Raw genomic sequence first — 12,040 nt, 5'->3', positions numbered from 1 at the left:
CATGCTCAAGTAGGTAACCTCTGGACACCTCATTGTCAAGTAGATAACCTCAGGCCACCTCCATTGTCAATTAAATAACCTCAGGCTACGTTTATTGTCAAGTAGATAATCTCAGGGCACCTCCATGCTCAAGTAGATAACTTCTGGACACCTTCATGGTCAAGTAGATAACCTCAGGTTAGCTCATTGTCACGTAGGCAACCTCCATTGTCAAGTAGATAACCTCAGGTTAGCTCATTGTCACGTTGGCAACCTCCATTGTCAAGTAGATAACCTCAGGCCACCTCCATGATAATGTAGATAACCTCTGGACACCTCCTTGGTCAATTAGGTAAACTCAGCCTAAAAGTTGCCCTTCGAAGGGTACAGAAGCAGTCACGAGGCCAATTGCAGGTTTGGAGTATTTTGATTTTTTCCAGACTAGAAATTTTCAAGGCGACTGAGCCAGATGTTACCATCTAATAGAAAATCGGAAAATTTTTTAATTTTAATTTTTTTTTCAGCCTAAAAGTATGCACTGCGAAGGGTCCAGAGGCTGCCAAGGAGCTACTGGGTGATACAGAATTTTTTTTAAATATGATTTCCCGCCTAAAAATGTGCCGGAGAGGTTACCAGAGTATTCCGATTCTATTTTTTTTAATGTTTAATTTTTGCAGCCTAAAAGTATGCAAGGCGAACGAGTCTATTTTTTACCCTCTCTCTCTCCTTAAAGTCATTATTCGAGGAAAATCAGCCAATTCCTTGATAACAAAGTGCTTCACACACAGAGAATTTTCCGGATTGAGAATTTTGAAGATTTCCAATTTTTCAAAACAATAATCGAATTTTGATTTTTTGAGGCCGAAAAGTGGGGGGTTTCATTTTGCCCTAAACTGTAACTCTCAGGTGATCTCAACTAATTTTTTTCTGTTTCTCATTTTTTTTTTGGATTTTGTTTTTGTATTCAAGAACTGTCGCTCGCCTTGGTGGGTTCGCACATGTTGATTAAGGATGGCCTTCTGGCGAAAGTGCTTGCCGCACTCGGGACACGCAAAGGGCTTCTCACCCGAATGGATGCGAACATGTTGATTGAGTATTGCCCGCTGGCGAAAGCCTCGATTGCAGTAGCCGCACGTGAACGGCTTCTCATTGGCATGGATGCGCAGATGCTGGGTCAGATGCGATTGTTGGCGAAAACGTTTGCCACACTCGGAGCAGGGATACGGCCGGGCATCGGTGTGTATGCGATCATGTTGCAGCAGGGTACTTTTCTGTTTGAAATCTTTGCCACAGGTTAGGCATTTGAAGAGTCGCAGATCACTGTGAGGTTTGGGGGGTTTATGGCTGCGACCACTACCACCTCCTCCGCCGCCGCCTCCACCACCTCCCGTACCGGTGCCATTGCTGGTTGTATTATTTTGATGTCCCCCGGTGCCACCAGCACCACCATTCTGTTGCTGACCATTGGCTGAGCCATTCTGTCCCGGCAGTAGCTCGGGCAAGGCATATGCATCCATATTGGGTCCATTACCTGCTCCCTGATCCATTGCGCCATTTAAACCCGGCAGCACAGGTTTATTGAGATAATGTAACGGTGGGAAACCGGGTGGTGCCATAAGGCCACCTTGGGCGCCAGGATGTCGGGGGGCATAATAGCTGGACAATTCACCATTTTGGGAGCCAGGAAAACCATTATTGCCATGATCATTGGCCTGGCCATTCTGCTGGACATTGTGCGGATTATTCCCCGCCGGGTTATTGTCGGATGAGGAGGCGGCATTGGCATTTTGTTGCTGCTGCTGATGGGGATCATTTGAGCTTTGGTTTGGATTTGATTGTGGATTGGAATTTGGTTGCTGCAGACCATTGACCTGGAAAGATAAATAGTGAGAGGGGAGGAGAGAGAAAGAGAAAATATTAAAATATGCCATTTTATCTGAATAATGTATTAATTTACATTTGTAGATAAATTATCTTTGTTAAGAAAATCTAAAAAAATATTTTCTTACATTTTGATATTTTATCTAGATAAATTATCTACATTATCTAAGTTTTAAAGAAGCATTTCTGTGTATATAGATAATTTATACACGTTATCCCGAGTTTTTCGAATCAGTTTTAGTACTAAAAAACGTTTAGATAAATTATCTAAATTTTGCGGACACTGCAGATACTTTTCAAATCCATAGATAAGTTATCTACGCCTCATAAAATTATTTTTAGTTTATTTAAATTGTGTAGATAAATAATCCAAAATTTTTTAATGAACATCCAGCCCTCTTGGAATTATCTAGATAAATTATCTATTTTATCTAAAACATACAGAAGTGTTTTGAGCCGTGCAGAAAAATTATAGACGTTATTCTAACTTTTTAAAAGCAGCTTTAGTGCTAAAACATTGTATAGATAAATTATCTTAATTCCCCTAACCTTAAAGATAAATTTCAAACAGTTAGATAAGTTATCTAAATCTCATAAAATGATTCTTAGATTATTAAAATTGTGTTCTCCGACGCTTTTAACGGATTTTCAGCCCTCTATGAATTATCTAGATAAATTATCTATGCTATCTTTAGCTCAAGGAAACATTTCTAGACGTGCAGATACATTATAGACGTTATCCCGACATCTTAGAAGCACTTTTAGTACTAAAATATCTTGTAGATAAATTATTATAATTTTCCGGTCCCTGCAGATACATTTCGAATGCATAGATAACTTATCTAAGCCTCATAAAATGATTTTTAGATTATTAAAATTGTGTTCTTCAACAATTGTAATGGATTTTCAGCACTTTATGAATTATCTAGATAAATTATCTATGTTATCTTAACCTCAAGGAAACATTTTTTATCCGGGCAGATACATTCTAGACGTTATCCCGGACATCTTAGAAGCACTTTTTGTACTAAAAAAATTATCTAAAATTATCTAAATTTTCCGGACCTTGCAGATACATTTCGAATGCATAGATAAGTTATCTAAACCTCATAAAATGATTCTTAGATTATAAAAATTGCGTTCTTCGACACTTTTAATGTATTTTCAGTCCTCTATGAATTATCTAGATAAATTATCTATGTTATCTTAACCTCAAGGAAACATTTTTAGGCGTACAGATACATTATAGACGTTATGCCGACATCTTAGAAGCACATTTAGCACTAAAATATTTTATAGATAAATTATCTAAACTTTCCCGAGCTTGTAGATACATATCGAATGCAAAGATAAGTTATCTAACCCTCGTAAAATGATTCTAAGATTATTAAAATTATGTTCTTCGGCACTTTTAATGGATTTTCAGCCCTCTATGAATTTTCTAGATAAATTATCTATGTTATCTTAACCCCAAGGAAACATATTTAGGTGTGCAGCTACATTATAGATGTTATTCCGACATCTTAGAATCACTTTTAGTACTAAAATATGTTATAGATAAATTATCTAAATTTTTCGGACCTTGTAGATACATCTCGAATGCATAGATAAGTTATCTAAACCTCATTACATGATTCTTAGATTATTAAAATTGTGTTCTTCGACACTTTTAATGGATTTTCAGTTCTCTATGAATTATCTAGATAAATTATCTATGTTATCTTAACCTCAAGGAAACATTTTTAGGCGTGCAGATACATTATAGACGTTATCCCGACATCTTAGAAGCACATTTAGTACTAAACTATTTTATAGATAAATTATCTAAATTTTGAGCTTGTAGATAAATTTGAATGCATAGATAAGTTATCTAAACCTCATAAAATGATTTTTTAATTAAATAAAATTCTGTAGATAAATAACCCGCCCTTCTTGAAGCGTTTTTAACCTTCTTTTAATTATCTCGATAAATTATCTACGTTATCTAAACCTCAAAGAGCTATTTTTAGGCGTACAAATAAATTATGTTCGCCTTACGAACTTCTTATTATGTTATTCGACACTTTTTATCGATTTGCAGTTTTCTATGAATTATCTAGATAAATTATCTATCTTATCTAAATTTCAAAGAAGCATTTATAGGCATACATACAAATTATTCTCGCCGTACGAAGCTCTTAGAGTGCTAAAAAGTTATATAGAGAAATTATCTACACTTTCCGGTGCTTACAGATAAATCTCTATAGCTTAGATAATTTATCTAAACCCTATAAAATGATTTTTAGTTTATTTTTATGATGTAGATAAATTATTTCATTTTTTTAACGGATTTTAATACATCTTTGAATTATCTAGATAAATTATCTACGTTATCTAAACCTAAAAAATCAATTTTTAGGTGTGTAGATAAGTTATAGACGTTATTCCAAACTCTTAGAAGCCGTTTTAGTGCAGGAAAATTGCATAGATAAATTATCTGAATTATCTGCTAGATAATTTTTTATTATTAAAATGTACGAATATGTTCTCCGGACCACATAGAACGAATTTAAAGTTATTTCAACTCTTTAGATAACTAAATAATTTTTTTAGATAATTTATCTACCTCATTATCTACGGTATCTACAACTTCCTTACTCACCTGATTCATATTCACATCATCATCATTGGTACCGTTTGTTCTCTGCTGTTGTTGTTGCTGCTGCTGTTGCTGTTGTGGCGGGTATGGACTGGTCGAGGGTGAACCCTGTTGTCTACCAGTTCCACCCGCACCACCACCACCATCCGCACCACCATTTTCACGACCATGTGGATCACCACCACCATTGGGTGAATGTGATGTTGGACCATTTGAGGCTCCCGCCTGGCCATTTGCCGTAATGGCATTTTGTTGTTGTGCACTCAAGTGTTGTTGTTGTATGCCAGGATACATTTCGGTGCCCCATTGTCCTGGGGTACCACCAATTGCGGCGGCATTTCTTTCAGCTTCCTGGGAATCTTTATAGAGGACATAGGGCTGACCGGTGTCCTGTGTGATGCAATACATTATTTGACGTGGCACTTTGAGGCCGGCGGCTATGCAGGCCGCAAACGAGGCTGAGAAGTTGATTGCCATTTTGTGGGCTGCTGCTTCTTCTTCCTGGTATTTTTTCTTTGTGGGTGGGTGTTTTTTGATTTATCAGTTGTTGGGCTTGGGTTTAGGTCTAGGCTAAACCTCTTGTTTTAATTCTCTCTCTCGCTTATGGGTTTCGTTTTCTCTTCGGTTTTTTGTTGTTGTTGTTGTGATAATCTCTCAAACTCTCCCCTTTTTAGGGAGAGTCTCAGTGATAACTACTCAAATTCATAGTTGGTGAGAGAGGATTCGTTGAATTTCAGTATTAATTACTCTCTCTTTTGTGATCACTTATCTTATGTTCACTCTCTTGAATTTCTGTTACTCTTGTTCTCCTTTCTCTCTCTCTTTTCTTGAAGGGGTTGATTTTTTTTGTTACTCTTTTAATAAAACAAAATCTCTGGTTCTTCGTGTTTTGCCGTTTTCTGTTTGGGTTTTCTTTGTGGGTTTGTTTTTGTTTTTCTTTATCTTCTTTTATTATTCCTTTCTTCTTAGTTTGATTTTATTATTATTTATTCTTTGTTAAAAAATTATTGTGATAATTTTTATAAATTTTTATTTTTTACCAAAATGGGATTTTGTTTTGAAAATTGTGGGGGTTTTGGTTTCTCTATGCCAAGTGGTTCAGATACAAAATGTGTTCTCTTTCTCTCAGCTAATCGCTCAATTACTGTTAAATTCGTAAAGACTCCAGAGAATGGGAGTTGGTTTCAACTGCAAAGAGAAAAGACAAAATAAGGAGAGAATTAATAAAAAATAATGGAAGAATAAATTTTAGAGGGTCTAGAAATATTTCTTAAAGGCGTGGATTATTAAAAAAATTCTAAAGGGTCTATAAGAGGCGTGGATTAAAAAAATCCATATTTTCTATTGGGTCTATAAGAGGCTTGAATTTAAAAAAATATATTTCCTAAAGGGTCTTTAAGAGGCGTGAATTTTTTAAAAAAATATTTTCTAAAGGGTCTATAAGAGGAGTGGATTTTTTAAAAAATATTTTCTAAAGAGTCTATAAGAGGCTTGGATTTTTTAAAAAAAATATTTTCTAAAGGGTCTATAAGAGGCGTGGATTTTTTAAAAAATATTTTCTAAAGGGTGTTTAAGAGGAGTGGATTTTTTAAAAAAAATATTTTCTAAAGGGTCTATATTTGTCAAAAGGACGAACCCTGTTGAAATTTGAGAAATTCGGCTCATATTTATAGTTTTGTTCGATTTAAGGTAAATGGTGCACCGAAGACCCTATATATCTTTCGATTTGCGCGAAATTTGGCATAGCGTACTGAACTAAGCCTAGAATGATGTGTGGTGAGTTTCGAGAAAATCGGTTCAGATTTCGATATAGCTCCCATATATATTTTCGTCCGATTTAAAGTAAATGGTGCACCAAAGTCCCTAAATATCTTTCGATTTGCACGAAATTTGGTGCAGCGTACTGTATTAAGTCTAGAATGATGTGTGCAAAGTTTCGTCAAAATCGGTTGATATTTAGATATAGCTCCCATATATATATATATATATTCATCCGATTTAAAGTAATTGGTGCACCAAAGAGCCTATATATCTTTCGATTTGAACGAAATTTGGTACAGCGTACTGACATAAGCCTAGAATGATGTGTGGTGAGTTTCGAGAAAATCGGTTCAGATTTAGATATAGCTCCCATATATATTTTTGTCCGATTTAAGGACAATGGTGCAACAAAGTCCCGTTCGATTTGCACGAAATTTTGCATAGCGTACTAAATTGAGACTATAATAATATGTACTAAGTTTCGTGAAAATCGGTTCAGATTTAGATATAGCTTCTATATATTTTCGTCCGATTTAAAGTAAATGGTGCACCAAAGTTCTTATATATCTTTCGTGCAACTTCATGTCAATGTTCTTCCGAAAAGTCTTTTAGGTGACTTTGTAGAATATACCCAAAGTGGTGAAGGGTATCATATAAAGTACTTCTTAGAGGTGCACCCAAAGGCGTCGATTTTTTAAAAGTACTTCTTAGAGGTCCACCCAAAGGCGTGGATTTTCTAAAAGTACTTCTTAGAGGTCCACATAAAGGCGTAGATTTTTTAAAAGTAAGTGGATTTTTTAAAAGTACTTCTTAGAGGTCCACCAAAAGGCGTGTATTTTTTGTTAAGTACTTCTTAGAGGTCCAGCCAAAGGCGTGGATATTTTAAAAGTACTTCTCAGAGGTCCACCCAAGGGTCGAGGATTTAAAACAAAAAAAATTAAATTAACTTCATTTACCGACATTTAAAATTAAATTGCTTAATCCTCCCCCAACCGATTTTTGAATTCATTATTTTAATTTTTTTTGTATAGAAAAAAATGATTTCAAGTTCATTGCCAAGAATCGTCCTGATTAATATGCAGTAAGCATTCCATGCATAAATAAGGTTTGAAGATAACAAAAACTGCAACAAGAAAAAAATTTACATGACTTCGATATGGTCTGGGAATGAAGACATTGAGGTAGTACTTAACCCATTAGGTGCCTAATAAACATTATATTAGACACAGAAATGTATAGGGACACAATTTGGGACTTTAGTGCACAATTTACATAAAATCGGACGATAATATATATGGGAGCTATATCTAAATCTGGACCGATTTCCAGGAAACTTGACACACATCATTCTAGACTTAAGTCAGTACGCTGCGCCAAATTTCGTGCAAATCGAAGGATATATAGGGACTTTGGAACACCATTTGCATTAAATCGGACGAAAATGTATTTGGGAGCTATATCTAAATCTGAACCGATTTTCAGGAAACTCAACACACATAATTCTAGGCTCAATTCAGTACGCTGTGCCAAATTTCGTGCAAATCGAAGGATATATAGAGACTTTGGTGCACCATTTACCTTAAATCGGACGAAACTATATATGGGAGCTATATCTAAATCTGGACCGATTTCCAGGAAACTTGACACACATCATTCTAGACTTAAGTCAGTACGCTGTACCAAATTTCATGCAAATCGCAGAATATATAGGGACTTTGGTGCACTATTTATATAAAATCGGACGAAAATGTATTTGGGAGCTATATCTAAATCTGGACCGATTTTATCGGAACTTAGTTCTAGACATAATTCAGTACGCTGTGCCAAATTTCGTGCAAATCGAAAGATATAAAGGGACATTGGTACAACATTTACATAAAATCGGACGAAACTATATATGGGAGCTATATCTAAATCTGAAGCCATTTTCACGAAACTTAGCACACATCATTCTAGACCCAATTCAGTACACTATACCAAATTTCGTGAAAATCAAAAGACATTTAGGGACTTTGGCGCACCATTTATCTTAAATCGGACGAAAATATATATGGGAGCTATATCTAAATTTTGGCCGATTTTCACGAAACTTAGCACACATCATTCTAGACTTAATTCATTACGCTATGCCAAATTTCGTGCAAATCGAAGGATATATAGGGACTTTGTTGCACCATTGACCTTAAATCGGACAAAAATATATATGGGAGCTATATCTAAATCTGAACCGATTTTCACAAAACTAAGCACACATCATTCTAGGCTTATGTCCGTACGCTGTACCAAATTTCGTGCAAATCGAAAGATATATAGGGACTTTGGTACACAATTTACCTTAAATCGGACAAAAATATATATGGGAGCTATATCTAAATCGGGACCGAATTTCAGGAAACTTAACACACATCATTTTAGACCTAATTCGTTACGCTATGTCAAGTTTCGTTCAAATCGAAAGATATATAGGGACTTTTGTGGGCCATTTACCCTAAATCGGACGAAACTATATATGGGAGCTATATCTAAATCTGAACCGATTTCTACGAAACTTAGCACACATCATTTTAGACTCAATTTAATACGATGTGCCAAATTTTGTGCTAATCGAAAGATATTTAGGGACTTTGGTACGCCATTTACCTCAAATTGGACGAGAATATATATGGGAGCTATATCTAAATCTGAACCGATTTTCGGGAAACTTGGTACACCATTTACATTAAATCGGACGAAAATATATATGGAAGCTATATCTAAATCTGAATCGATTTTTCGCAATTTCAATAGGGTTCGTCCTTGGACCAAATAAGTGACCCATGCCAAATTTCATCCAATTCGGGTTATAAATGCGACCTGCACATTGTTTACAATTTAACAGCGACAGACGGACGGACATGCATAAATCGACTCAGAGAGTGATTCTATGCATATTCTCAAAGGAACCTAGGCCCATGGTTCCTTTTCGTTTCCTTTTGCCTGTTACAAACATATGTTTTTTTGTTTTAGCTGGCTTGTGACAGAACTTTCGTTCCATAAACCGAGCTTAGAAAAGATTTCCAGGCGCATCGGTCTTTTGCCCAGTTTTTCCAATTTGAAAGACCATTTTCGGTGATGTTGTCTTCGACTTGATTTTTCAAACGTATTCTTGGCCTTCCCATTCTGCGTGAATCATCAGCTGGTTCGCTTTTATATGCCTTCTGGGCTGGGACATCTTCATCCATTCTCACAACATGACCTAGCCAACGTAGTCGCTGCAGCTCAATACAACTCATGGTTCATTCGACGCCGATATTCACCGTCAATGCAGATCGGCCCATAGATCTTTCGGAGAATTTTTCTCTCAAATACTTCAAGAGCTGCCTCATCTGCTTGCGTAAGTACCCATGCTTCAGATCCGTATAACAGCACGAGTAGTATCAGCGTCTTGTACAGTGTGAGTTTGGTCTGGCGTGAGAGATGGCCCTGCTTATAAGTTGCTTACTCAGACCATAGTAGCATCTGTTGGCCAACATTATCCTTCTCCGAATTTCAAAACTGATGTCATTCGTTTTATTTATGGCGGAACCAAGGTATATAAAATCGTTGACTACCTCGAAGCTGTTGTTTTCAAGTTCCACAGTTGGTGCGAGTTTACTGGACGTCTTGCGCGTTGATACCATCAGCTTGGTCTTCTCGCCGTTTACTGCCAGACCCAATTTGCCAAACTCCTTCTCAATTTGTTTAAAGGTGGCTGTTACCGCTCTCAATGTTCGACCCATTATATCGATGTCATCGGCGGCGTAGGCGGGTAACATGTGTTGTTTGGTGTACAGAGTACCATTTCTGTTCACTTTTGCCTCTCGTTTGACCTTTTCCAGCAGGATGTTAAAAAGGTCACACGACAAGCTATCACTTTGTCTGAATCCTCGTTCGGTATTAAAGGGCTCCGAGAGGTCCTTTCCAACTTTAACTGCTGATCTGTTAAAGTTATCCTGCATAGCCGAATTAATTTTGCAGTTATGCCAAATGCAGACATGGCTTTATGCACCTCTGAACGGGTAGAGCTCGAGTCGAATGCGACTTTATAGTCGACGAATAGGTGGAATGTGGCGATGTGTTTTTCATGGGTTTTTTCCAGGATTTGGCGCAGAGTGAAAAACTGGTCAATGGTGGATTTGCCAGGTCTGAAGCCACATTGGTATGGTCCAATAATGTCATTGACCAAACATATGCACAAAGTCATAATACCCTGTACCACAGTGAGGTAAAGGGTATAAAAATCCACACCTCTTGTGGATAATTTGAATATCTTGTGTCTGTATTTTTTAATATTTAACAAAATTGCAATCCATCATTGTAATCTGATCGAAGACGATCATCATCGTCATTAACATGACATCATATAAAAATCTGCTAGAATATTTAACAGAAATTAAGACAAAAAAAAAAGTTCCGAACATCAAATATTAATGAGCTAAACAAACTCAATTGCAAACAAACAAAAAAGCCACTTTACGAAACAAAAATCGATCAGAACAAAAATTGCATTCCCCAAACTTCTCTGGTCCAACCTCCTTTATTCTAGTCACAGAACAAAAACAACAACAACAATTCTTTATAAACAACAAAAAAAGAGACCTTGATCCCGCATTAAAATGAACAAAATCTGCAGTCTATACATTTAGCACTGTCAGTTTTTGGCATGGCCATTAAAGGAGCTCGACTAGAAAATCGAAAAGAGGGGAGGTGGTGGAGGGTGGCCCTCAGTCACTTTCAGGAGTTTTATGGCATTTCATTGTGTTCCAGCTGAAACATGTCTTTCTGTATGGATGGGTTGGTTGGTTGGCACATGAGAGGGCACTCCTTAAAAAAAAAAACAGTGATCAGAACAAAAATAGCAACAACAACAACAACACCAACGATAAACACAACCAGGGCCGGGCTGGGTACCGCAAACAGATGATCATGACTTTGTTTCGCTTCATGCAGTCATGGCATTGGAAACGGTTGTGGAATTAATTGTTTGGCGTTTTGTTGGTGTTGTTCTGGTTGCAGGTACTGCAGAATATTCTGAATATTGTTGGTGTTGTTGTTGTAGTATATTTTTTTGTGTAAGAATCTCTGGCAAATCGATTCGATATGCTGTTCGTATTGCCAAGCAATGGAGGGGGTTTGAGCCTCCCTCCAACAGATCTACATGCTAAATCGGAGGGAGAAGGAAGGGAGGGAGTAAGAATAAGCAGTAAAGGCATAAGAAGAAGGGAGGGAGGGAATAAGAATAAGAAATAAAGGCATAAGAAGCAAGAATAAGAAACACATTAATGGAGTATTCTATATTCGCAGCGTTTGCAGAATGCCTAACAGCAAATTCAAGTGATTTCTCTTTTTATGAGGTAATTAACCCTCAAATGTGTGGGAGGTGTAGAAAAATATTTTTCAAGCGGGAATTTTATAAGCCCAGTTTTTCAAGGAGTAGCCTGAGCCGTGAATTTCTTAAAAATAATTATTAAGGCTTGGATTTCTATACCCTACATAATTATGTTGTCAGGGTATAGTTTTGTGCAGCCCCAAGAGTTTGTAACGCCGTGAAAAATTGGTACTAGACCCACCTTTAAGTATACCGATCGTTATATCTCGACTAGCTGAGTCGATCTAGACATGTCTGTCCGTCCGTCCGTCTGCCCATTATAATTTGCAAACACGATACAGGCCACAGTTATGGACCAATCTTCACGAAAATTTTCATGTAGGATGGGTTCTGGTCAATGAAGACCCCTATTGTTTTTGGTAAAGATCGGGTAA

At 36.8% G+C, this 12,040-nt stretch overlaps 1 protein-coding gene across 1 annotated transcript; it reads right to left on the bottom strand.

Moving 5' to 3' along the window:
- Window positions 1-881: 881 nt before the first annotated feature.
- On the bottom strand, window positions 882-4,975 carry LOC133337084 (zinc finger protein 768-like). The gene is made up of 2 exons (XM_061545350.1): window positions 4,502-4,975; window positions 882-1,850 (listed from the first exon to the last, which is right to left on the bottom strand). Exons 1-2 carry the CDS (start codon window positions 4,973-4,975, stop codon window positions 882-884), a joined length of 1,443 nt encoding a protein of 480 aa, XP_061401334.1.
- Window positions 4,976-12,040: the final 7,065 nt, after the last annotated feature.

This window comes from Musca vetustissima, unplaced genomic scaffold (assembly GCF_032173495.1).
Source record: "Musca vetustissima isolate MV318-11 ecotype Yass unplaced genomic scaffold, APGP_CSIRO_Mvet_v1 utg64163, whole genome shotgun sequence".
Lineage (NCBI taxonomy): Eukaryota > Metazoa > Arthropoda > Insecta > Diptera > Muscidae > Musca > Musca vetustissima.
Note: the sequence above shows the minus strand (reverse complement) of the source record. Positions and strands in the feature narration are given on the sequence as shown.